The 25,570-nt window shown below is 50.3% G+C and overlaps 11 protein-coding genes across 11 annotated transcripts; 4 read left to right on the plus strand and 7 right to left on the minus strand.

Moving 5' to 3' along the window:
- Nucleotides 1-324: 324 nt before the first annotated feature.
- Nucleotides 325-2,604, minus strand: CTRU02_206962 (uncharacterized protein; the record flags this gene model as incomplete). Its single annotated transcript, XM_036729423.2, has 3 exons — nucleotides 325-1,193; nucleotides 1,674-1,728; nucleotides 1,783-2,604. 3 exons carry the CDS (start codon nucleotides 2,602-2,604, stop codon nucleotides 325-327), a joined length of 1,746 nt encoding a protein of 581 aa, XP_036578930.2.
- A 1,104-nt stretch (nucleotides 2,605-3,708) lies between these two features.
- CTRU02_206963 (cytochrome p450 pisatin) lies at nucleotides 3,709-5,520 on the plus strand (the record flags this gene model as incomplete). The annotated part of the gene is made up of 6 exons (XM_036729422.1): nucleotides 3,709-3,937; nucleotides 4,012-4,103; nucleotides 4,165-4,422; nucleotides 4,475-5,089; nucleotides 5,142-5,279; nucleotides 5,335-5,520. The coding sequence occupies 6 exons, from the start codon at nucleotides 3,709-3,711 to the stop codon at nucleotides 5,518-5,520; spliced, it is 1,518 nt and encodes a 505-aa protein (XP_036578929.1).
- Nucleotides 5,521-6,743: 1,223 nt separating this feature from the next.
- CTRU02_206964 (basic leucine zipper protein) lies at nucleotides 6,744-7,034 on the plus strand (the record flags this gene model as incomplete). The annotated part of the gene is made up of 2 exons (XM_036729421.1): nucleotides 6,744-6,824; nucleotides 6,882-7,034. 2 exons carry the CDS (start codon nucleotides 6,744-6,746, stop codon nucleotides 7,032-7,034), a joined length of 234 nt encoding a protein of 77 aa, XP_036578928.1.
- A 1,148-nt stretch (nucleotides 7,035-8,182) lies between these two features.
- CTRU02_206965 (WD domain-containing protein) lies at nucleotides 8,183-9,652 on the minus strand (the record flags this gene model as incomplete). The annotated part of the gene is made up of 1 exon (XM_036729420.1): nucleotides 8,183-9,652. The coding sequence occupies one exon, from the start codon at nucleotides 9,650-9,652 to the stop codon at nucleotides 8,183-8,185; it is 1,470 nt and encodes a 489-aa protein (XP_036578927.1).
- A 791-nt stretch (nucleotides 9,653-10,443) lies between these two features.
- On the minus strand, nucleotides 10,444-11,517 carry CTRU02_206966 (transmembrane alpha-helix domain-containing protein; the record flags this gene model as incomplete). Its single annotated transcript, XM_036729419.1, has 1 exon — nucleotides 10,444-11,517. One exon carries the CDS (start codon nucleotides 11,515-11,517, stop codon nucleotides 10,444-10,446), a length of 1,074 nt encoding a protein of 357 aa, XP_036578926.1.
- Nucleotides 11,518-13,178: 1,661 nt separating this feature from the next.
- Nucleotides 13,179-14,357, minus strand: CTRU02_206967 (transmembrane alpha-helix domain-containing protein; the record flags this gene model as incomplete). The annotated part of the gene is made up of 1 exon (XM_036729418.1): nucleotides 13,179-14,357. One exon carries the CDS (start codon nucleotides 14,355-14,357, stop codon nucleotides 13,179-13,181), a length of 1,179 nt encoding a protein of 392 aa, XP_036578925.1.
- A 1,126-nt stretch (nucleotides 14,358-15,483) lies between these two features.
- CTRU02_206968 (uncharacterized protein) lies at nucleotides 15,484-15,642 on the minus strand (the record flags this gene model as incomplete). The annotated part of the gene is made up of 1 exon (XM_036729417.1): nucleotides 15,484-15,642. One exon carries the CDS (start codon nucleotides 15,640-15,642, stop codon nucleotides 15,484-15,486), a length of 159 nt encoding a protein of 52 aa, XP_036578924.1.
- An 863-nt stretch (nucleotides 15,643-16,505) lies between these two features.
- On the plus strand, nucleotides 16,506-16,682 carry CTRU02_206969 (uncharacterized protein; the record flags this gene model as incomplete). Its single annotated transcript, XM_036729416.1, has 1 exon — nucleotides 16,506-16,682. The coding sequence occupies one exon, from the start codon at nucleotides 16,506-16,508 to the stop codon at nucleotides 16,680-16,682; it is 177 nt and encodes a 58-aa protein (XP_036578923.1).
- Nucleotides 16,683-17,166: 484 nt separating this feature from the next.
- On the minus strand, nucleotides 17,167-18,837 carry CTRU02_206970 (serine carboxypeptidase; the record flags this gene model as incomplete). Its single annotated transcript, XM_036729415.1, has 3 exons — nucleotides 17,167-18,401; nucleotides 18,458-18,541; nucleotides 18,609-18,837. 3 exons carry the CDS (start codon nucleotides 18,835-18,837, stop codon nucleotides 17,167-17,169), a joined length of 1,548 nt encoding a protein of 515 aa, XP_036578922.1.
- A 775-nt stretch (nucleotides 18,838-19,612) lies between these two features.
- CTRU02_206971 (uncharacterized protein) lies at nucleotides 19,613-20,934 on the minus strand (the record flags this gene model as incomplete). The annotated part of the gene is made up of 2 exons (XM_070204810.1): nucleotides 19,613-20,085; nucleotides 20,163-20,934. 2 exons carry the CDS (start codon nucleotides 20,932-20,934, stop codon nucleotides 19,613-19,615), a joined length of 1,245 nt encoding a protein of 414 aa, XP_070061343.1.
- A 719-nt stretch (nucleotides 20,935-21,653) lies between these two features.
- Nucleotides 21,654-23,850, plus strand: CTRU02_206972 (uncharacterized protein; the record flags this gene model as incomplete). Its single annotated transcript, XM_070204811.1, has 6 exons — nucleotides 21,654-21,751; nucleotides 21,808-22,390; nucleotides 22,456-22,946; nucleotides 22,972-23,076; nucleotides 23,123-23,345; nucleotides 23,410-23,850. 6 exons carry the CDS (start codon nucleotides 21,654-21,656, stop codon nucleotides 23,848-23,850), a joined length of 1,941 nt encoding a protein of 646 aa, XP_070061344.1.
- Nucleotides 23,851-25,570: the final 1,720 nt, after the last annotated feature.

Raw genomic sequence — 25,570 nt, forward strand, 5'->3', positions numbered from 1 at the left:
ATAATATTTCACGACTCAACTAGTGCAGTTATTCGTCAATGCCACTCACAGTGAAGCCAGCCCTCTCAAATACTCAGCAAAGACAAGTAAGCTGTTTGGGCTGACAGATCCTCAGTAAACATAGCTTAAGTGAATGCAGTGGCTATTCACCTTGTAGTCAATCCGCATATGAGATTGATTCTGTAAATAGTCTAGTCCTCCCGTGGCGATATCGTACTTGGCAAACATCTCAAGGTGCTGAAACCCGAAATCGTGGGTGGTCAAAAAGTGACACCTCATCGCCAACATATTGATGAACCCATCGCGTCATTCGTGAAAAGACTCTCATTCTCCAACAGAACCATGAGGTCGGTCACCTTTTGCGACTCTTTCAAAGGTTCCGGCCAAGAAACGACGAAGCCGAGGCCAGCCCTTGGAGGATAATAGAATCCTCTGGCATTCACGAAATAGCCGAACATCACTTTTACAACCGCCCAAGATCCCTATCCCCGTAATATGAACTCGGCAAGCTCCGTTTTCCACCCATGATTCAATCTCGTGAGCATCATGCAAGTCGTCAACTCTGATAGGGCGGTCTTTTCCCGCCAAGTCCGCTGCCGACAGAGATGTGCTGCGTTCGTTGAACTGGGCCAGCTGGTCAAATGCCCATATGTATAAAGAAGACACCAGCAATGAGAACGGGTTATCAGATGTAAGATGGTGCTTATTTCGTAACGTCTTGAATATGACTGCGGCATGCCAGAGACACCGTCGGGCAGTCGTGGGGTTTTTATGCATCCAGGTGCGCAAGTACTCTTTCGATGCTTCAGCCTGGGCTTCCGTGACCAGCCAACCGATAGACTCGTAAAGCTTCCTAAGCTGAATGTGCCTCAAAACCGACAAGAGATGGCAGTAAATGACCAGGATGCATTGCACAGGCCTGTTTGGTTTTCCCTTTTCCATGGCCATCAATATTTCGTAAGTGTCGTTGAAAGATGTTGCAACGGCTGTCAGTATGGAATCGGCGTTTAACGGATTGTTATTGGACGTATTGGACGAAGTGTCAGCCATGAATGACTTCCAAAATGGAGACGACAACTGGTGCCACATGAACTGCTCTTCTGCAAAAATCTGCAACACATACGCTTGTCGAGCAAAGTATCCCATTTCTTTGAGAGCGTGTTTTTGATTTGACAGATTAAGTTTGGAGTCTCCTTGCAAATTCTTAGCACGGCAAAAAAGTAAGGAAAAAAAAAAAACTCAATCATAATAGGGCAGCCTACCTGGGTGAGATTGAAATGCAACTTTCCAACTCTCGAAGTTGCGACAGCTCCATAAACTCTCATGGCATGGGGGTCTGTCAGTAAGCTCATGTGGTCGAAATATAGGTGGCAGATTAAGAAATATCAGTTGAAAACATTCTGTTTCTAAAGTGACTTTTAGTTTTCGCTGTTATGAAAGACATTCTATGGGCCATGGCTAAGGCTTACTGAATATTGAATGGACCAGTCGGTTTCGAGATTCTGTGATAATCCATTCTTCCCATTCTAGTTCGCGACTAGGGAGATATGGGCCGCCACTGCTCCTGTGAGATTGACTGATATGAGAACGATACATGGATACTAGAAGACTCCTGTCCCACTGTGTCTGTATCGAATCTCTTTGGGAGCCAGAAAACTGCAGGCACAGCATACTGAGGAGCATACTCTGTACAATTTGGAGGCTCGGTGCCTTATGCGGCTCAGATGACTAACACAAATCAATAATCTTTCTCTTTTGTTCAATTACCGATGAACGGCTTACGTTGGTCTCCACGGCTCGATGCAGGAGCGATTGCAGTCCTCTTGAATACTCCTCCACGTTGGATATTGATGAATAGTGCGATCCGACAGCTGCCACTGCGAGCAACAAAATCCAAGAGTCGTCTCCAAATTCGAGCAAAACCGGGTGGATGAAAGGATATTCGGCATCGAAATACTCGTAATAGAGTTGAACAAATGTATAAATAACATTTGCTTCGGGGAATGACTTGCCTTCGGATAGACTTTGTGCCATGAAAAAAGCCACGATTTGGTTGTACGCAGGGTTGCTGATTTCACTTACATGGCTAAAGTCTTCAACCAGTATCATCATGTCGTCTTTAGGCTGGAGAGATGGGAAGGATGGACAAGTACGGGAGATCAATGGCTGAATACATCGCTTGCCGTATCGGTCCCAGATTCCATTTTCAGAAGCGTCTGTACCACTTACAGCGACTGGTGGCGATCCTTCCTGGGCTTTTGCGCCATTGTGAGATGTTGATGACGATGTTACAACCGGTTGTTCGGAGGAATGTGGCCAAATGGAAATCTGATTCAGCGGTAGGAAAGGAATATCCCATGTATAGTTCTGGTCAAATGTGAGAGGATTCAATGATTCGGTATAAGTCTCAGATCCGGAAGGCACTTGAACCAGACCACCTGTAGCAGCTGGATCAAACCCTGATATGGAAAGGTTATTGGTAGTCAGAGCCGCTTCTGTACTGGTTACTGGAACCAGGTTTTCTGCCACATCTACAATTCGGTTATAGTCGTCATCGCTCGGATCGCCCGGGGCCACACAATTCGACTGATTAGGCAAGGCCATTTCCCCATGGCTAATTGCCGACGTCTCAGATGCTTCAGATTCGTATACCGCGAACCTACTGCGACTAGAGTTGACTCCATCAAACGGATACTGACAAGAAATCCGCTTGCTATTGCAGGCTTCGCAAGGCAGTCCTCTTGTGCAGCGCTGTTTCGCCTTAGAGCATGCAAGGCAAGCTTGCGGCTTCTTGCCAGGACGCCTCGGGGGCGACCCATCAGAAGTCGGGCCATGGGTTGCAAGATGCCGATTGAGAACATCCCTATCATGTATGTGTCAGCTGCTAGCCAAAGCGATCTACTCTCACGCGAAAAGGACATCAAGTCAACGCACTTTCGAGAGAATGCCTTTGAGCAGGAAGGGCATTTGAAAGGCTTTGAACCCACGTGACGCCGTAGATGACGTTCCAAGTGTTCTTTCCTCTTGAATAATTCACTGCAATGCCTACATCGTAGAGTTTTGAGAGGATCATTCATTTCGAAAGGTTGGAGGGGTTCGAAAGACGATGTGAAGGTGTGTTGTGTGTAGTGGGAGAGCAAGTCTTTAGGCCGAACGAGTACATGTAACACTTGGCCAGGCTAGTGCGGAACCCCACTTCGAACCCGCCATTCCAACTGTCGATCATAACGCTTTTTTCTTCTCCATAAAACATGATTCAGGTCAGCAATGACCATTTCCTCAACTATGGTGTGGGATTCGACATTTTGTGAAGCCAGCTAGCCGTTTACACCGACGTCGCTGCAAACTGCAACTTTCTAACTCGTATATGCAAGTCATTTTATCGAAAGAGGAATAGCACCGCTGGGGAAGAAGAAAACCAAGCGTCATCAATTCCTTCAATGCACATGTCGTATACAGAATGCGCGGAACGGTCCGTCGGCAGATGTTGTGGGGGTGGGGTTGGTTGTCTTGAAACTCGATCGGGCATGCTGGTGGGGGATGTTGTAGATGCTCTCTGCATATGCCGGTGTCCAATCCCCACGATATTTCCCGTCTTTGGGTATCTCGAGGGAATAAAAGCAGGATTTAAGCCGTTGTGATCATGTTTTATGTCTTCCTTGCTCCTTCAACATTGTGAATTACAACTGTTGATTCGCAGCTCAAGTCATGTTTCTTCCAATCCATGTACTCAACGGACCGTCCATGCCACCTATCTGGTGGGCTGTTCCAATCTTTCTTCTCCTTTTCATTCTCAGTCGGGCTTTGAGAGCTTTACTGGATCCGCTTAGAAAGCAACCAGGGCCATTCGCAGCTAGGTTCACTCGGTTATGGCTTCTCCGACAATATACCCGTGGTGATTACCGGAAGACAAATATTGAGCTACACAAGAAATATGGTACTCCCATGAGCCTTTTAGTACTCTTGTTATTACAGGAAATAAGTTTGCTAAAATGTGTTGCCAACAAATAGGCCCCATCGTACGCATCGCTCCCGGGCAATACAGCATAGACAGCCTCGAGGCGGCAAAGATCATCTACGGACATGGCAGTCATTTCGTCAAGGTTTGGGCAACTCTTCTCAACGATTGATCTTTGTATACTAAATGTTGTTTTCTTTTGCCAGAGCGATTTCTATATCACGTTTGGCGACCCTAATCGCGGAAACTTGTTTACTTATCAAGACCCAAAGACGCACGCACACATGCGTCGGCAAGTCTCCAATGTGTACACCATGTCCAGCATGGTCTCCTATGAGCCATATGTAGATGAGTGTGCGGACATCTTCTTGCAACGCCTTTCGGAAGTGGCTGCCAGCGGAAAGCCTATGGACTTGGGTCATTGGTTTCAATGCTACGCATTTGATGTCATAGGCCAGATTACAGTAAGCAATGATAAATCGACTCACAGACTTCGACTGACGTAGAGTATGACAGTTCTCCAAAAGTTTCCAATGCCTCGACGCCGGTCAAGACCCCCAGGGCATAATAAAGGCGCTTGAGGATGCCTTGAAATTGTCAAGTGCCATGGGCGTTTACCCATCGATATGGCCGTTGCTTTTCAAAGTATTCCAGCTTTTTGCGCAGGGCAAAAACGAAAAGGGGCATTCGCTGCTTATTAGACGCGTACAAGAGCAAGTGGATGCTCGACAGAAGGAAGACAAAGTCCCAGATGGACCACAAGACTTCATCATGAAACTTGTTCATGCCAGGAAGGAGCGACCTGATGCAATAAGTGAAGAGGCCATCTTTCTTACAGGTGGTGCCAACGTAGCGGCTGGGTCGGACACTACTTCCATCTCCTTGAGTGGCATTATGTACAATCTTTTGAAGAATCCGCACGCCATGCAGAAGCTTCGGAAGGAACTGGACGATGCCGTTGCAAATGGTTCGGTTTCTAGTCCCATCACATTCAAAGAGTCTCAGGCTCTGCCGTATCTTCAGGCTGTTATCAAGGAGGGCCTCAGGATGCACCCGGCAACTGGCTTCACGATGCCGCGAGTGGTTCCAAAGGGCGGTCGACCTCTAGCAGGGACATTTTTTCCAGAAGGAGTAAGAGTTCTCTGTATCTTTGCATATTCTACGGACGTTAACTTGATTATAGAACGTAGTGGGTATCAACTCGTGGGTTGCGCACCACAACGAGGATATCTACGGTCGAGATGCCAAGTATTTCCGACCGGAGCGATGGTTAGACTCGGCACCGGAGCAAAAGAGTCGCATGGAATCTTACTTTTTTGCAGTAAGTCATTCAATGCAGTCAGATCGAGTTTCTTCATAGCTAACAAGGATGTAAGTTTGGTCAAGGGTCACGCACTTGTATCGGCAAGAACATCAGCTTGTTGGAGATTTCCAAGACGATTCCTAGAGTGGTTCAAAACTTTGACTTCACCCTTGAGAACCAAGATGAAATGGACTGTGACGGTTTTTGGTTTGTGAAGCCTCGGGATTTTCGATGCTTGGTGAGGAAGAGAGTGCTGTAATAACACATCACCTGATGCTAGCACGCTCGAGACATTTATCATTTGTGCCTGGCGCACATATAATGGTCTCTATTTCCCTTGGCCACTGGAATTTTAGTCTGGGTTATCATAAGGTCTTAAATACCCTCTAAGTCGGTCGGATGCCGGATGACCAAGTAGTGGGTAGCAGTTCCCTGAGTAGCCAAATAAAGTCAAGAACTACTCAATGGCCATGGCGACTTTGATAAACCAACATTCCATCTAAATTCTGAGATACTTTCAAAAGCTTCCAAATTTTATTTTTTTTTCTCTTCTTTTCAAATGAGGCTTTTGGTTGGCCCTTACTTTAGATCGACTTGGAATCCGTTAGCAAGTACTTACTGCTGGAGATCTGGTGCTTTTGACAGTCTTAAATTGCATGTTGTGCTGAAGAAGACTATCGGTTGTACTTCTGAGGTTATTCTTGTTTCTCTAGTGAGGGATTTTTGACACTTTGGTTTCACCCCTAGGACGAAGATAATCGATGAGCACTCAAAGTTGAAGCCTCGCGAAATCTCAAGCCTAACATTAGCGGTAGTCATAAAGGCCAGAAATAGGTCACAATGCTCGCACCAAATTCAGAAAAAAGGGAAAGCATCGTCACCTAACCTAAAAAGCCTCAACCCCAAGTGTACGGTCAAAACCAAGAAACCTTACCGACAAACGTTATCCTGGAGCTCGCATGTCGTCATCGCCCCAAGCGGCGTGTAGCGCGGCCAAGGCGGACAGGTCCACATGGTTTGGCAACCCTTTGTCTCAAAACAAGAACCAAAAGGAATCTTATGAGATCCAGAAGAAAAGCTCGGGTCCGTGGCGTGACCCAGAGCATCATTTTTCCTTCGATCGGGGGATGCCAAGCGGTCTGACCACGCGATGCGGGATGTTTCCTCCGGCGGAAAGCAACCCAGATCTGCCGCGATCTGACATCGCGGGGCGGAGCTGCTCCTCATGGACCCACCACCAATGACGTTTGGAGGCAGGTACCCGGGAGGGCACTTGCACCTTCCTACCATGACGTCAATTCGATATCAGAGCTTCAGAGCTCTCCTGACATTTTTAAAAGAGAGCCTCCTCAGCTACTGACATCGACTCTTTTTGTTCATCACAGACAAACACGACTCAAAACAACAACCAAAGCTTCTTCAAGCAGAACAACAAAAACTCCCAACTTTTATAACCCACATTTCACCAAACCATCAATCAACATGCCTCGCGACGGATCTGGTGCCTCTGACAACGTGGTTGAGGCCGGCCACAACATCGTCCACGGCGCTGGTGAGGAGAAGGTATGTCATGACACCATCATTCATTTCTAGAAGTCAAGTCAGCTAACTCGTGCATAGTCCACCCACGTCGACCGCGCCGACAAGACCGCCCCCCTCCCCGAGAAGGAGAAGGGTCTCGGCCTTGAGGGCATGAACGCCAGCGGCGGCCAGAGCCAGGGTCTGGCTCAGGGCCCCAACGTCGGCCAGGGCGGTGCCGGCAGCTCTGCTTAAGCTTACCATGTAATATACCAACGGCGTTGAATGGAAGCGATCATGGGATTGGAGAGAGGATGAAACAGACCACTACGATAGCGACTCTTGAGTTTAGCATGGGTGGTGACTACAATGAGGTAGTCTAATGAGATATGAATCACCATGAAATTTGGTCTCCAATTGATGTTGAGAAGTGATGTTGTCTGCCATGTTGTAGGGTGTCGTGACTTAAATTCCCCAATGCTACTATCATGGCAATGTTACTGCTACATGGTCTAATTTTGCCATGGTAACAGCATTACCAGTTGCATAGCCAGATTGATGCGACTCTAAACGCAATGTGCTCATCCCCACTCCAACACCAACGCTTCCTCTATCCGCTGTTCATTCATCGTCATAATAATGTCCTCCACATATCTACCAAAACCATCCTCGTCGTTGGAGCCATCATGTTCAAAAATGGGTATACCCCAAGTATCGCATACACTAGGACAGGCATTAGCATCGCCTAACCAGATACAGAACGCACTCAAGACACTGACATCCGACATCACATACGAGCAGCGACCGTCTCCCACGACAGCCAGGATAACGCCAGACAAAAACACGTCCTCGGGAACTCAACGGCACCGAAAACCATAAGCACGAGTACAATGACCTGGTCCCCGTGTAGACGACTCATGGCGGGCTGCATAATAATTGCTGTGGTCCAGGGCGAAGGAAGCGAGACTGGTTTATGTTCCAGCGAAAAGTAACGGTGTTCCACGGCGGGGAAGTAAGATGGAAAGACGATGGCTTTTAAACTCAAACTGCTGAGGCGTGCATCTAAGCTCTAATATAATAACCCCCACTCAAAAGAAGCCGCCGCATGTCTCACCAAAATGATCGTCGCCAGCAAAACAAGCTACAACGCGCTTCATGAGACACAAGACACACAAGACACACAAGACACTCACGTACCAACGAAAAAAACAGCCATGCGCCAAAACGGATAAAACGTGAAAAGCTTCAATTCATCTAGATCGGTATCCGATCCATCGTCATCCCAGCCGCGAATAACGCAGCGGTGTCGTACCTTACAAAACCCCCCCTTATTTTATCTATCCTCTCATCAAAAATCCATTAAAAAACCTTACCCCCTCCCCAGCAATGAACCCAACCTCTTCTCAAGCCTCGAAAACAAGAACAACACCGTCGTCACCCGCGGTAACCACCCTCTCGCCCGTCTCGCCCTGCACGAAACCAAGCACACCGCCACCCTCGCCATCACCGCGGTGGCCCCTCCACTCCTTGACCAGACCCGCATCCTGGGCCCGCAGATCCCATCTCCTCACGACGCCGTCCATGCCACAGCTCGTCAGAAGCCACGAGTTCTTCACGAACTCGACCTTGACGACACTAAACTCCTCGTGCGCGCCGGGCAAGCTTCTCCTGACGGCGAACCTCCTGCCGGTGTCAAAGACGGTGATGCTGCCGTCGACGGATCCCGCGGCAAGCAGCGTCGAGGTCTGGCCGCCCGGCGCGCCGGCGGCCGTGGTGAAGCTCAACGTCTCGATTCCGTCCGAAGCGGTCTGCAAGCTCGCGAGGATCTGACCTCCCGCCGCCACGTCCGCGGAGGTCTTACTCTTGCCGCCCTTGCCGGGCTGCGCGCTGCTCGCCAGCCTCGGCAAGCTGACGATGCGGATGGCGCCGCCGGCACCGCCGACGGCGACGAAGGCGCCCTTGGGCTCGACGGCCACGCTGTACAGCCCGCCCTCGACCTCGAAGCGCTGGTCCTCGGCGGTCATGGTGACGGCCGTCTGCCCGTTGCTCTCGACCAGCCCCGCGGCCGCGGCCTCCCCCCACACGTCCCACACGTACAGGCTCGAGTCCTCGGCGACGGTGCAGAGCAGGTTCCCGTCGGGGGTCCACGCGCCGGCGGTGCACGGCGCCTGGTGGAGCCAGTACGTCTGCACGAGCTGCAGGCAGTTGGCGGGGTTGCCGCCGCCGGCGGCGATGTCGATGGTGTAGACCCATACGGAGTTGTCGCTGGCCCCGAGCGCGATGGTGTTGGGGTACTGCGGGTTCGGGCACGGCGCGATCCAGTTGATCTCGGGGACCTCCTGCGCCTCGGCGATGAACTTGATCTGCACGCTCGCGGCCTCGGCGGTCGGCGAGTTCACGCGCACGGCGTGCACGCGGAGCTTGCCATCCATACCGCCGGTGACGAGGAAGTCGCCCTTGGGAAGGGTGAAGGAGAGGGCGTTGATGCTGTCGGTGTGGCCGTCGATCGCGTAGATGGCCTCGAGCTGCGTGCTCTGCTGGGGAGCGTCGCCGGAGAAGGACGCAGGCAGCACGGGTCGGGACGCGGCGGCGGCCGTAGAGATGAGGTAGCCCTTGCCGGGGGCGTCGTCGGAGTCGCCCTCTGAACCGCCGGTGGCAATGATGGTCGGGTGGACGGGGTGTTGGGTGATGGCGAAGACGGAGTCCTGGTGGAGGTCGAAGTAGGCGACAGAGTCGTTCTGGAGGGTGATCTCCTCGTTGTCATCGTCCGAATCCATGGCGACATCCTCGGCGTCGACGTTGACCTCCTCGCCGACCTCGTCGGCGCCGAGCATCTCGGGGTCAGATTCGTGGTCGTCGCGGTGGGCGGACATTTTTGCTGTTTTCTATCGTGGGGGGGTTCTTTTCTTGTGTAGTTTCTGAAACAGATTGCGCTTGTCTCTGCTGCCGAACGGGAGAGACGTCAGAAACGCTGGGTATAAGTGTATAAAAGGTGAAGCGCTGTGACTAAACGACGTGGTTTATTAATGCGTCGAGGAAGTTCTGCGTGCTTGATAAGCAGGGCAGATACAGCGACATAAAAGGATAAATTTTCTACAGCTGATGGCGGGGTGGCGGGGTAAAAAACCACTCCAGGAATAGCAGGCGGTGTGAGCTCGGTGTTCCTGTGGGGCGCCCCTCGGAGTGATGCTTCACCAGGGGCCGGAGGCACGGGACTCGGCCAGTCTGATTGTCCGCCCGGGCCGATCTAGATCATCCCGACTTATAATTCATATGCGATTGGTAATAGAGCTTGACCTTTAGGAGTTCTCGAGATGCACCATGTCAAGTCATTGCCTGGCTTGTGGCCGCAGATGAGGAAGATACAAACACTATACTGGCGTGAAATGGGTAAAAATCCTTATTATTATGCAAAGCTAAAATAATATTGCTGGACATCAAAGGGACAACTTTTGACGACCTTTTATAAGGGTTTAGTAAACAAACTGCAGAGAGTTCCAGCAGATCCTGTGAATCCCAATACGCCCATCTGAATACCCTCCTCGCTGGTTGAGAGAACTCCGTCCCTACGCTAATAGTATAACAACATCAAATCCTTGCCACGGCACTTATAAATCACCCCATCACATTCATCAGATCCCATCCGAAACTCATTTTTCTCTCCTTAGCTCTGCCTGTTACCTCCCATGCCTCCACCATCCAGCTCCGCCGGCCCATGTCCAACCGGCAACTCCGCAGGCACAACATGAGGATACGCTTTAAACTGCTGGTGCTGTCCCGCACCCGCCTGCCCGGGGTTCATCAGCACCTTGTCGTTCTGGTAATATCCGGCAATGCTTCCTCCCGCCATTTCGCTCGCCGGGTAGCTGCTGCCCTGATAGTTGCTGCCTTGGTACGTGTACGCGCTCTGCTGCGTAACAGATGGATCATTCGTGTCGCTGGGGGTGGGCTGCTGCACACCGGCGTAGGCGTGCTTCCTTTTCCTCCACCAGAAGAACAATCCTGCCAGCGCCGCCATGAAGACAACCGGCACGGCGACGGCAACGCCGATGATGCCGCCTAATGAAAGCCCCGAGCTTGATTCTGAGCTACTATCGCCGGTGCTAATACTCGTCGCTGCGGAGGTAGTCGCCGTTCCGGTCACCGCTCCCGTCGCAGTTGTACCTGCAATTCCCGTTGCAGTTCCGGTCCCAGTCGTTGCCATCGTCGTCGTCGCGGACACCAAACTGGGGACGAGGTCACTCTCCTGGTACACCATCCTGATTCCCCAGGCGTTGATTCCATCGCGATTGCTCATCGTAGCTGCTTTCCTTTCCACGCTTCCGCTTCTGCTAATGCTATACTCGACGACCGTCGCCGGGCCCGCCATCCACGTGCAGAACTGCGTCTCCCATGGCCCGGCTAACGTCAAATCATTCTCCACGCACGAGAGGGTGATGCCCGCGCGGTAGGGACAGCAGGTGACGGTCGTCACGGTCCGTACGCCTCCGTTTCTAGAGCATTGAGGCTGCGCGGTGTAGCCAGTCGGACACGCTGTGCCTGGGGAGTAAAACGCCGTGCTGGCGCCGTTCCACTTGTTGGGGAGACATGCTAGGTCGTTATCGATGGCGAAGACGTTGTTTGTCAGGTAAACGCCAGAGCAAGACGCCGGGGGACTGAAGTCGGAGGTCGGCAGAGGGTTTTCGGGGAATGTCGACGCGACATAGCGCGTTTTTGTGGTTGAGCTTGCTGTAGCCATCTTTTCAATCTAAGGGCTGGGCAAAGCCAGATAAGAAGGGGGCTTTGGGCTGTTGGGCTGGAGACTTTGGGGCCTCTTCGTATGAGAAATCCTCCCGTACAGATGACAACAAGGTAAGGGAATATATTTTTGTGGATACTACAGCAAAGAGAGGACGACAAATCCCATGAGAGTTTGAAGGGATTCGCAAGCGACAGGACGCGAACTCGTCCAGTGACCCGTACTACGGTGTGACTGACGAAGCCCAAGAAGAGGAAAAGGGAAGGAAAAGGAAAGATGTCTAGAAGGGGAACCTGCGAAACCTGGGCCTAGCTTCGAATAATCCTTTGCTGGTTACTCCTTTCCCCCCTCCGTCGCACCCACCCACCACTCACAACTGACCCAGATGCAACGGCGATCCAAAGCTGCGTTGCGAGGGCAAGATGGGTCTCGTAAGCAGACTCTTGCTTGGTAAAAACGAAGAAAAAACAGAATCCTAGACAAGTCAGCAACGCTAAAAGGGGTTATGGGGCCAGGTCCAGGGCACCCCTGGCGAAGTCTGAGCTGCAGTCGCGAATCCTTCAGCAGGGGCCTGAGGTTAACGCGGATAGCTGCACCCAGAGGATTGCAGCCGAGGCCAGGCCATTCAGATCGATAGTAGGTAGCTAAGGCAGCCATCCTGGGAAATTCGCTAGGTTGTTTAAGCAATAACAGCACGAGATGGACGGGTCGGCTGTTGTCCCTGTGCGATCCGAGATGAGCCAGCTCGCACTCTCAGTTTGCTGCCTGATTGGCTATGGGTTAAGCCTAGCGTTACTTGTAAATGAGGGTACACGGTAGACCCGCCCCTTTGCTTCTCGAGATGGGAAATCATAAACAAGCCTGGAGAGAATGCTAGAAGGGTTGAAAAAACCTGCGTCCAATATATTTAGTCACAAGGACAGCCCTTTACCCCCCTTAAATACAACTGCCCGCTGCCGGCCGCTTCAAAACTTGATATCTCGTCCTTTGCTAGCCAGTGGACACTAAATAACGTAGTGTTTTGTGGTCCGTTATGGGAATCATGATTTTGTACTTACTGCGGAAACCAGCCGTGAACAATGAAAAGTGTTGAGAGGTTTCGTTGTGTCCTCACAATTGGTAAGGTTAAGTCATAAAAATACCTGATGCAGGCTCGGACTAGCTCGGACTGGAACTTTCGCTAAAGTATTCAACACATGGATCCTGGGGCTAAGCTTTCTGAGGGCTCAGCCACATTCCATCGTCGCCCAGAAGGGCAGGCGCAACTACTTTAGTGCTGATGGGGAGACGGAATTGCGCCAGTCCCAGTATATCATCCAAAGGGGGGGGGGGGGGGGGGGGTCCAGTGTTATTTCAGCGTCCTGGGGACTTCATTGCTCGTTCGGCCTTAAAAGATTGACCTGAGGTGTAGAGCTGCCCAGCTCATTAGTCGTGTAATCGGCATTATATAGTTGTAGATGTAGATTTAGAACTCCATTCATAGATATGCGAGTATCTCTGCCCCGTCGCCATAGAAAAGATTTGCCTAGGATAAATCCCTATTAGATGAATACGCCACTCAAACGCCTTGCTGTTCCGTAAGCCAATGCTGAATGCGCCGCCCTGATGCCAGTATCGTCCTATCTAACCACGCTCACTAAATCTTCATATCCTCACATTCATCATCTAAGAGGCCCCATACCCATGGCTTTTTGGTGGTCAATATGCACTCCTGACGCTGTCATGCCCGGACGGTCTTCAGGCAGCTCCCTTGGGACAGCTGCAGGCAGCTCTGAAGTGAATGTCTGCCCAGACGGTGCCGTAGGGGACTCCTCCAACACACTAGGCGGCTTATACCCGGCATAGCTTGTGTACACTCCGTTGTGACCGTATTGTTGAGAGTATGGCACGCTGGGAGACGACTGCTGGACAGATGATGCCGTTGTAGATGACGGATAGGTCGAGGGCAGGGATTGCATTGACTGCATCGTCTGCACCGGCGGGTGATGATGCTGTTGTTGGTATACGTGCGGATCCTGGTACTGCTGCGTCGTGGACGCCTCGTGGACCGGGCCAGGCTGGTGCATCCGCTGTGCCGGGGGCATGCCAGGCGGACCCTGGTTTTGGGCCATATTGGCGTCATTCACGCGGTTGTATTTCAACGCCTGCCGTTTCCTCCACCACCAGAATAGACCGCCAGCCACTAAGCCAAGCACGACGACCGGCACGACGGCCGCAATGGCTATTGATGCTCCGCTTGATAGCCCTCGCTCGGATGTTGGTCCAACTACAGTGACGTTACCCGTGCTCGTAGCGGATACCGAGGCCATTGAAGATGTCGCTGATGAAGATAGGTCGCTTGACTGGTAGACCATGCGGACGCCATATGCATTGACGCCGCCTGGAGACGTCACATACTCCTGTTGAGTCCATGTGCGAGTATCTGCAGTGTGGACGATGTCGATTCGGGTGGCCTCTGGGGCGATCCAAGTACAAAATAGACCAATCCATTGGCCAGAGAGGGTAGCAGGGTCGACAGCCGAGAGGATGATGTCGCTGCGGTAAGGGCAGCAAGTGACGGTGGTGATGCTGCGGACGCCCTTGTTGTCGATTTTGGCTGTCATGTAACCTTTAGGACATACATATCCTGGCGAAAAATAGGCCGTTTCTTCTTTCCGATGACTCGAGGGAAGACAGTTTTCTTGGGGATCGAGCATGTAGATGTTGCCATTGTAGATCTCGCCACAAGACGTCGGCGCAACGAATTGGGTAGTAAGCGGGTTGGATGGAAAGCTGGTGACAACAATACTGCTGTAGGTATTTGTTGACGTTGTTGGCGTCATAGTCGCAGTAGCCGCCATGGCGGGCAACAGCCGCGAAATATCACGGGAGCGGCGGATGGAGAACCAACAAATAGGACTAAATCAGACCGATACATAGGACGGGGGCCAAAGAAGCTCAGACCCGGCTGGTTGGATCAATGAGTATCTGAGTGCCGCGGGACCGTGTCTCTCGATGCCTGGTCGGAGTCAACGCCGTGGTGTCTTGAAGCGAACTCGGAAGGATCGTGGCGCCCACTCGGTGGCAGGCAGCAGCTTTTTTGGTAGATTTAAGACGAACTCTAGGAGATTGAAAGTTGGAGAGAGAGCGGATGATCTCTGTCATGGGGAAAGAAGCGGGGGCCAGCAGCATGAAATCCCAATCAGCCGGTTGCTTTTCTTTCCCCTCTATGGACCTCGATGGGGCTTTTCTGGGGAATGTGTTCGTCCTTTGCAAAAGAAGAGCCAGCGGGGGGAACTCGGGGAGTCAGTGCCGGGTAGGTGGATGGTGGTATTTGCAGTAAACCAATGCCCGGTACTCCCCAGCTCCGTGCGATGTTCCCGTCGAGCTTCAAACTTGACCCCGTTGGGCTGGTTTCCGTCGATTGAGAGGGTCCTCATCCTTGCAAGACGGAGAGACAGCGCAGAGGGCACCTTAACACAACTCAGACCGGCCCAGAAAAAGCTTGACACGGTAGGTTGATATTGGTTCATTGTGGCACGGGTGACAACGCGCGAGAAGGACGGTATTCAAAGCGACCTGAGTTTGCCAGACCCCAATTCGTAGGGCGCATCTGGACAGGGCTGAATGAGGTGTGATTGCCAGTCGAGGGATTCCCTGGGCTGCATGACGGCAGGACTCTCCAGTGGGTGGCTAGGCAGTGGTGGATGGATGACGGATTGCTGAGGCGCCCACGCCACGCCATGCTGTGGTTACAGCCACGGCACTATGTATGTATGTACGGAGTATGAGTTCTATATGCAGAGACGAAGTCTGCTACAGTCAGCAGATGCACAGAACAGACGGAGGCCTTGTTCTAGCCGCACTCAACGGCTTCTATTTTCTACTGTCTAGTTAAGGGGGGTGTTCTTCGTCCAGCCATTGTGGCACAACTCGCATGGCATCAAGCGGTCTGCCGTCCCGTGCCCGTCTACTGGTAGTCTCATCTCATCTTCTTATGAACGTGGACGCCACCCCGTGGCTTGTGTAACGTCTTCGGCGGCATGGCCAATTGAGCTTCCTTTGGTGGAGGTTTGGGTTCTGTGCTGGGAGGATGCCTGTGGCTGATCGCGGGAGGTTGAGTTGGCATTGCATAGCTTCCCACATCCTAGACGTTTGTCAGATGAACAAGAACCCGCCGCCGCTTGTCGGGATACACTAGAAACGGTTAGAGAAGTGGACAGTTACCCATCGTTACGTGATTGCTGCCGAACTTATTGTGGCATTTGAGGTTGTCTCATCCCGACTTTTCGCTTTTCGTGGATAAAACCAATTTGGGCTGTTTACGGGATAGTTGAAGCATCATGATTCCAGGACGTGTTGCCCGCCATATCGACCCTGCAGGTGCGCCCCAGTCCAGCTTCAGGTGCACCTTCCTGCCCATCTGCCTACCGCGCGCATTCTTGAATTCGTATCAACGCCTGTGCGCCCCCGTATCTCGTTGTAGTGGGTCTAGAACCACTCAGAGTGGGTCTTGTGTCACACTGGGCAGTAGGGATTTCGCTCCTTCCTAATCCTTCAGCACCAACTGGGAACCCCCCTTTTCTCTTGGCTGTCGCAGTGGTAGTCACTGTGATTCCAAACCATCCTTCCGCCAGTCGTCTGCCAATCCGGGTTCTCACCCCCAATCCGGGGTCGCACGTTTTCATTCAGGTCAGCTCGGACCGCCGAGAAATGCCTATATCCACTTTATCGACTGATTGATTGATTGATAACTCTATGGGGGGCACTTGGCGTCTTCTCCAGCAGCCCGGTTTCCTCGCTGCTTAGCTGACTGGGGGCTGTTGGTTCGTCAAATCAGGGCTCTAGCCAGTTGACATAAATATCGGCCAAGAAGTGAACCTCTCCACTTTGGGTGGATAAGGTGAGCAACTAAGATTATGAAGGTAGGCCAAGGTGGTCAAAATTATTGGCGTCGGTCGACCACCGAGAACACTCTACTGAGGGACACAACAAGCTGTTTCCCTGCTATGAATGCGAACGATGCGACTCTTACAGCGGAGACCTCGCTGCAACCTTTCATCCGTCGTACCACCACCAATCATCACAGCCTATTTCTAAAGGATAAAGGCGGCTCCATCAGCTCAATGGGAATTGGAACCGTCATATATGGAGAATATCGATATCACCGATGCCAATGTCAATGACTGGGAAGGATCAATAACCGCTGAGTTCACGTTTATTTTGCCTAGCAGCCCATAATCGATCACCGGCCAGTTGAAGCCCTGTATCTGCATGTTCAGGGATGACAGGATGACCTGTGCCAGACTGGATATAAACAGTATTCAGAGTAAGTGACATGTCGATCATCCATCATCACGATGAGGGGTTTTCAAATGAGGCCAAGCTGGCTAATCACATCATTGCGTGTCATAAGCAAGCACAACCATGAAGAGCAGCTTATCCAGATTGACTTTTGTCATCTACTAGTAAGTTGAAGCCATCATCTCTGGTCAAGGGGCACGTTCTTGAACCCTAGTGCCATACCCTTACATTTGTTGAGAGCTCCATAGATGAGTGTATCGGCGATATTTGGATCACCATACTATTTGGATCACCATATGGCAATTTGTTTGCCGACGCCATCCATCTCTTTGCCTTTCCCAGAATCACGAGTCGTCATCCCTCTTTTCACAACTCCAATGACCACTGCTCCTCCTTCCCTTGCCCAGAGACCTGAACCTTCATTCCGCCCTTGCTAGCCGTCGCAAAGTCCCCAAATAGCCAGTTTCTGACCATCGCCAGACCAACCTCAGGCTGGTCCAACGGCACCATATGTCCCGATCCTTCAACCGTAACAAATGCGAACTTTGTCTCCTTGCCTCCCTTGGTCTTCTTCACAACCTGCTTCCACCGCCCCGCACGCACGACCTCCCGGCCCTTGGCAGCATACCATACCGCGAGATCCTGCGCGTTGAATTCGACCTGCCCAGCCCACGCCAACTTGTTGGTCCACCGGATGTTTCCCGCTGTGTTGCACGCTAGATCAAGGTCTCCGTTGTAGATGAGGACGTCCACCCCGGACTCGAGGATGTACTTGACCTGCGCCTCGGTGCTGAGAAACACGTCTCCCGCATGCTCAAACCCGCTGTTGACCAACATTGAAATCAGGCTGAAATTCTTTGCGACATCCTTTGGAATCTCCAGCGCGGCGCTGACCTTTTCCGACTTGATGTAATCCTCGATCCCGTCTCCGGCCGCGTAGCAGATGGATTCCGTCTCGCACGGCGCCGTGATATCGAACGGGTTTCTCCCGCCCGCCTTGACGTCCTTGTAGTACAGCCAGTCAATGTTGTCAGTGCAAAACTTGTTTGCCGCCTTGCAGACGATCGGATCCGGGTAAGCGTAGCACGCTTCCTGGATGTACATACACCTCGGCAGCGCGTCGGCAATCTTGCCGCACGTGCTCACATTGAAAACCGGCTCCGGGACGCCGGGCTTCGTCGTGCACAGCGTGTCGTAGTAACCCCACACCGTGTCCGCGGGCGAGACGTACCCGTTGCCAATCATCACAGACGCCAGGGGGATCTTGAAGTTCGGCGCGGGAGATCCGGTGTTGTATTCCACAATCTCTGCAGCCAAGGCGGGGATGTAATGTCCGCCGTAGCTCTCACCAACGATATGGAAGGGGAGTGTGGATAGGTGAGGGAACGCCGAGTAGAAGATGCGGAGAAAGACGTTCATGTCCTCTGCGGCCATGGCGGACGTCACGGGCTGTTCGATGCCCTCATCGAAGTAGGACAGACCGGTGCCGGCAGGCTGGTCGACGAAGATCATGGACGAGTTGGAGTTCCAAGCGTAAGAGTTGTGGACCGTGCCGGTGCCGTTCGAGTTGATTAGGCAGGGCCCAAGTTCGAGCATCATGCCTGTACTCGCATCAATTACCGTTCATCTCTTGGAGAGCATTCCGTGTATTACTCACCGACGAGACCGCTGCCTCCGGGTCCGCCCGTGATCCACAGACTGAGCGGATCATTCTTGGGGTCATTCAGACTCTCAAAGTACCCTATCGCACATATTAGAATTGTATGTATCAGATTTGATGGTCAGTGCTAGCCATTAGTGCGACTCACAAAAGAAGAGGTGCTTTCCACCTGCATCAAGCCATCCGGTCCACTGCCTCGACCCGGCAGCGCAAATTTCATCGCTCTGCTCCTTGATGCGGACTGCGTGGTGCGGGTGCTCCGGCAAGCTGAAAGTCTTGAACTCGGGCGTCTCGACATCTGCCTGCGTCGCGACCGCCAATGTAAGCCGCGTGAGCAAGGCGAGGCCAGTGAGAGCAAGCGCTGCGAGGCGGGCCATTCTAACTACGTCAATGAGTATTGATGGAAGTGTTCCGGAGCAACTATCTCAATTCACTTCAGCAACGGCAATCAATTGATGAATGCTGCGCTCAATCAATGAGGCTGCGATGAGAGCTGTTGCGAGCGATGAAGAGAGGAAGTGGGAGCGAATGGGGAAAGTTCCGTGTTGCATGTTTTGTGACTGAGCGGCTGGCACGGCGTCCCGAAAAGGAAGGCCGGCCGTTAAGTGGGTCTGTAGGATTTTCGAGCGGTGCTGTTGTTGGCCGATCAAGCTTGAGACGTCATCTCGTTATCTTCCAAAGTTCTTTAGAACACGGCAGTAAGTGAAGAGGAGGGAAAATGAGCGAACTAACGTCCAAGTTAATATTATATGATCCAAACTTTTGGTTGTTAAACCCTGAATTTTCTATACCGCACTGAGCCGTAGTCCAGTTTCATTGCAATACATACCTTCTATGTGAGGCTTAATAGTATCTGCGGGAGCACTGAATATGAGCAGTCAGCACAACTGCATAACACACTTCTCGACCCTTGTCTGCGACCGCCAGAATATGGAAGCCAGTTGGAATTAACATTCGCATAACAGAGAGTGGGAAAAAAAAAACCATGGTCTTCTTCAACTCGAAATGAAGCGCCAGTGTGACGAATGAGTGCTGCCTTCTTCCGACTGAATGATGGTATGTATTGAAAATTGTCTGTCATTTGCACCCTAACCTAAACCTGCCTAGCTATACTGGGAATGGTTTTCACTTAAGCTCTTAATTACACACACATTAGTCGCAAAATACCCTGGGTTTCACCAACCAAATCCTCCGGTCATAATCAACCCCATTGGCAGTGCCACACTTGAGAAGACCTGGTGATATGTTAATTTTTACAACGCTTTTGTCGCCGAGAGTTTTTCCCCAGTCCTCAGCTTCCATGTCATCCGGCCTATAAACCACCTTCTCCATTCCGGACTTTGTAGCATTCTCCCAGTGAACAAAAAAGTATGCTTTTGACTTCATGAAAATGGACTGGAGCTCAACTGCATCTTTGCAAATGCTGAGAAACTCTCGACCGAGTGCATTCCTTGCTGACTTGTCGTGTCTTTTTCCAGGCGGGAGTAGCGATGAAAAGGTAATGTGCCCTGTCATGGCAAGCTGTTGAAGGATCTGGTTTCGGAAACCCACAAGCTCGTCAATCATTATAGCGGCTTGCGATCGCCAGCTAAAAAACTCCGCAGCGTTTTGGCATGTGATTTGAACTATGTTCTTAGGCGTTAGCTGCGATGTGTATAGTCTTGATTTATTAGCAATACTTCACGCGGAGGGACAAACTTACAAATCAAACATTTACTGAGGGAATACAGCCGTACACCCGCCCCTCCCCCCCATGCTCCCGACAATTCCTGCAACTGGCCGCCGCCAAAGATATGAGAGTTCACAAAACGCCAAATGTAGTTCTCAACCACAAGATGTCTCATGTTTTCATCCTGTAAACAGTCATAGTCCGTAGAGGCCATTTGTGAGACCGCACTTGGGCGATCCTGGTAGCTTCCCTTTAGCTCTTCCTTTGAAGGACAGTGAGTGAGATGAGTAATGGCAGTACTTCGAATGTTATACGCCATTCGCTTCCAGATTTCAAGAATGGCGTTATCCGAGATCTTAATATCATCTGCAATAGCTTTAGCAGTTTGCAACTCGAATATCTGTTCTTTCAGAGCGGAAACCGTATCTTGAAGCTCGTTGATTCGTTCTCCGTGTTTTTTAATGTCATCTCTATAAGTTCTCTCTGAGCCTTTCAATTGCTGCTCAAGTTCTCTGATATGTTTGCCGTTTTCTTCCAACATATCGTCGCACTGCCTGAGGGATGTGCATTGCTGTTCCAACTGCTGAAGCAGCTCCGAGTTGTAACTTCTCAGACTCTTGATCTCTTCGGCTTGTTTATGTGCTTCGTCATTTCCGAATAATAAGAATTGCGGACTCCACGACGATGTAAACCTTGCACGTTGGCCAATTCTACGCTCTGATCTCGATGCCACCTGGGGTGGGGAGGCTATGCCAACAGGTGACGGTCGGTTTAGGTTCTGCTGTTGATCACGGTTTTCCCGCATTATGGCTGAAGTGACTTCTTGAGGCACCAGCGGACTAAGATGAGTGTAAAGGACAAGGTTGGGGTTACGGAATATTTCAATTCGAAAGATTGTGCCGTTGTAGAATATGTGACATTGTTCATACAACAACTGTTGAAACAAAAACACGATGGGGGGTTTGGGGGAAATAAAAGCCGTTTTGCATTGATTGCCTTACCTTAGAGAAAAGACTGTCGTCTCAGATATGACACTGGTTATCGCAAGAACAAGGCACCCCCTGAGATTTTGGTTTAGAACGAAAAGCATCGTTAAAATTAATGTGGGCACCAAACCTAGAAAATGATGGCGAGGCAACGCGTTCAATCCTTGGACTTCATGGTCCCGTTTTCTGAGTGGCCATTTTCCAGCGTCTCACATAAATCCTATTGTTACTTTGTCTGGGAGTTTCAACGAGAAGCTTCAGTTCGATCCAACAGAATTTCTCAATTTGACCTAACAAGAACTTTTCATTTAAGCTAAGCATTGCGTGAACCATAATAGCGAAAGTTTAATTCTGGGCTACTACAATACGAGGCCATTTCATGATCATGTTTCCCCAACGTTCATGCTCCTCCATTTAATTGATCATGAAGGACCTTGTTTGCGTCCAGCTCTCCTCAACATTTCGTACTCTGGCTTGGTTTTACACACAAAGTATTTTCCTCGTCTGTCAGCTGATACGCACGCATCATACAGAAATCATGTCTGGGCGATTTGACAAGAGCGGTTTATCAACCGCAAAACTCCCCGACAAGACAGAAAATGACTTCATAGTTATTGGCATCGACTTCGGGACAACGTAAGTCGCGCTTGTTTCTAGTCGAGGGTTACCGGAAGACTTAATGTAAGTCACAGGTTCTCTGGAGTGAGCTGGGCGTTTTCGGGCCAGCCAAACAACATTGAGGTCATAACCCGGTGGGCATCAGACATGAACTTCAATTCTGACACGGAAAAAACACCTTCCACTCTTCTCTACCGCGGAATCCAAAATGAAGCGTTCTGGGGCTACAAAATACCAGCTGCCAACAATGAGGACGCCTTGAAATGGTTCAAACTTCTCTTGATAGATAACAAGGATATCTCAGCAGAGTTGCACAATTCACCTCAGATTGCCACCGCAAAGACTCTTTTGGCCGAAGCTAACAAAGACACAGTTAATGTCGTGAGCAGCTATATTCGGCTGCTGTGGAACCACTCTATCGAGTGCATTACCCAGTCAGCTGGGAAAGCGCTCATGAGACTGTGTAGATTTCATGTCGTTGTCACTCTTCCAGCAATGTGGCCGGACTACTCCAAGGCTCGCATGCGATACGCAGTAGAGAACGCCGGCATCCTCCATAGGCGTCCAGCCGGTAACACTGTGTTGTCTTTCATCTCTGAACCCGAAGCTGCTGCTTTAGCCACCATGGTTGACCTTCGTCATCGCCCTGACGTCAAGGTACAGCTCTTATTAGTGACTTCCGTGAAAGATTGAATTCACTGACAAATTGCATTGTTGTTTAGGACGGAGATCACTTTGTCGTCTGTGACGCTGGAGGTGGTACGGTTGACCTAATATCTTATCAGATAACTTCTACGAGTCCTCTGATTGTACGAGAAGCCGTAAGAGGGAACGGTAGACTCTGTGGAGCTGTCTTTCTTGACCAAGCGTTCATTGAACTTATGAGGGGCAAGATCGGCCCACATATCTGGGATGCATTACCCAAGGATGAGGTCCAGAGATTCATAAATGGAGATTGGGAGCACGGAATCAAGAAGCAATTCAATGGCCAAAAGAGAGAATGGATCGTCACGCTTCCTCCAGGATGTGTTCATGCAAGCGGTACTATGAACAAAAAAACCTTGATACTCAGCTATGCCGACCTGGATCCAATGTTTCGGAAAATCACCGGAAAAGTCACAGAGCTAGTCAAAGAGCAGATTCAACAGGTCAAGTTGAGATATGGCAAACTACCAAAGGTAATAAAGTCTGAAGCACGTGTGACTCCTTGTGGCTGACTGGTGAATCCCGTAGTACATCATCCTTGTGGGAGGCTTTGGTCGCTCTGCATATCTTTACAACCATCTTGTCCAAGAAGTTTCCAATGATGGCACTGACGTTCTACAGGCACAGGGTTCTCGACCGTGAGTAATACAAACCCCTGTGAGAGGATATGCTAATAAAATATAGCTGGAGTGCAATATGTCGGGGTGCGGTCATTCAAGGTCTCACTCGGCAAAAACTGTTCACAGATCTCTCTGTGACTGTAAAGTCAAGGATCGCAAGAATCAACTATGGGATTGTCTTTTGGCAGCATTACAATCCGGACGTCCACCTTCTCACTGACAGAGTATGGGATGAAGTTGAAATGATCTGGAAGGCATACAATCAAGTACATTGGTACTTGAAGCAGGTATGATGCAACCAATTCCTGCCACAAACCCCACAGTAGCGGTCTTGCTCGCTCACACTACCAGGGAACTGATGTTTTTGGCGCCAAATCTGTTCGCCATAGCTATCAGCGCCTATTTGAAAAGCCTCCCGAACGAATCGCTGAGGCTATACACTATTCAGAGTCATCTGCTGCTCCCAACCGCAAGGACTCGACAGTCAAGAAACTGTGCACTATCACCTGGAACAGCAAGATTGATTTTGAGGCTTTGCCAACCTTTACCAACCCCATAGGAAAGATCTACCACCGCCTTGAATTCGAAATTGAGATGGTGTCCGACGGCTGTAGCCTTGAATTCACTGTTTATCACGATGGCAAACGAGTGGCAGCGAAGAACATATGCGCGGACTTTGAGGTGCATGAAGATAATGCCGTGAAGAAGAATTTGAATAGTTGCTGCTCGAGTGACTGGAACAGTGAAGGATACCAGAGTCAAACAGAATCACTCGACTCGTGGGTGAAATGATGGGGCAATGGCAGATTTGCTAGTTCAGCACTGCGTCTTCGCTACTGACCTTCTTCGCTGCAGCGTGTGTGTTAGGGTTTCCTTGCCACTGTGAGGTCTAGCTACTTCGGGCGTTCTCTAATTTACTAAGCTATTGTAACCGACAGATTGTACAACTTAGGTACTACATAATAAAGGTTAACTTTGTTTACGTGCCACGAAAGCCCTATTTGACTCATCAGTAGCTCTTGTAGCAAGCCGTCAGGATAACTACCCTTGGACGTCTTTTCTATTAAGTAAAGATTGCTAGAGGCTGATATCGTTCGAAATGTCAAAGAATCAGAGCTAAGTATCAGATCTTGCTCCAAAATTTGTAGAAGTGAGGATTTAAAACCGGACCAGTTTGTGCTGCAGCCTATTAGTACTGGAGATAATTTGTCGTTTTCCAGACGAGTCTTCATAGTACTATTACAAGTGCTGAATATGAGTAGTAACAAAGTTTGACGCCTATCGTTTCCTAACTTAAATGGAGGTGGGTTGCGGTCGGTAAGAAGTTGATTAGCTATTTTTTCCACATCACTAAGCCGAGAGGAAGAAATTATGAATCTAGGTCGAGGATGTATTTAAATAAATTCACCTCTTTCAACAGCCTCAAATTGTGTGAGTTCGGCATGATGTCGCGTTGTAATGGTGTTCCCTTCAGTCGAAGAAGCAGAGTTGTATATGGTCCTGGGTAAATCCGTCCAGCCGCTCGGGCACTATGATTTAGAGTGATTTCTATAGTCTGAATCGCTAAGATTACTTGCGCTGCTTTATCTGATGATGCTATGATTTTGGGAGAATGGGCAGGTGATTTACAATGTGCAGAGGAAATAATCGCGGTCGGGTAAACCACCCGACTGTCTCAACCGCTCGCTTATCCATCACGTTAAATAGAATTTAAGCTGAAGTCGGCCGGTACTAGCAATATTACAAATAGAGACTAAGGGACATATTGACCCGTGATGTAGGAATTACAATCATTCACCAGCTCAGTACGGAAGTTGAATGTCTGGCATCTCCCATCATTAAAGAAATTCCAGACACCACAGTATATATCCTCATCGCAACGGGCAACACAAGCATCTAAAGACGCGACAATTTCATTAAAATATAACGGAATACCCGTACCCGGAATGCTACGTTTACCACAGTCGATATCATATGTGTAGTCTCGCACATATGGATCAGGCTGCGTTGCGCAGGCCGGGAATGATGTTAAAGGGGGCGTGCAGCTGGGCGCTGCAGAGCTACTGATGGTTGACGTCGTAGACTCAGCCGTAGTCGTAGACTCAAATGTAGTGGTAGATTCAGTCGTAGTTGTAGATTCAGTCGTAGTGGTAGACTCAGTTGTAGCCGTAGACTGAGTCATAGTCGTAGATGCAGTCGTAGTGGTAGACTCAGCCGTAGTGGTAGACTCAGATGTAGTCATAGATGTAGGCGTGATGGTAAATTCAATCGTAGTCGTAAACTCAGTCGTAGTTTCAGTTGTCGTTGTATTCGTGTTTGTGGACTCAGTTGTGGACATCGTGGTTGATGCAGTTGTAGACTTAGTCATGGTTTCAATTGCGGTTGTAGTCGAAGTTGAGGCAGAGCTTGTGGAGGTTAGGTTGGCAAAATAGGTCAAAGTTGTCGAGCCAGCTGGAAGTTGTATGGTAGGTGCTTCAGAAGACTGTGATGTCTGTATGCTGACAGAATTACT

This window comes from Colletotrichum truncatum (assembly GCF_014235925.2).
Source record: "Colletotrichum truncatum strain CMES1059 chromosome Unknown Contig_0004, whole genome shotgun sequence".
NCBI lineage: Eukaryota > Fungi > Ascomycota > Sordariomycetes > Glomerellales > Glomerellaceae > Colletotrichum > Colletotrichum truncatum.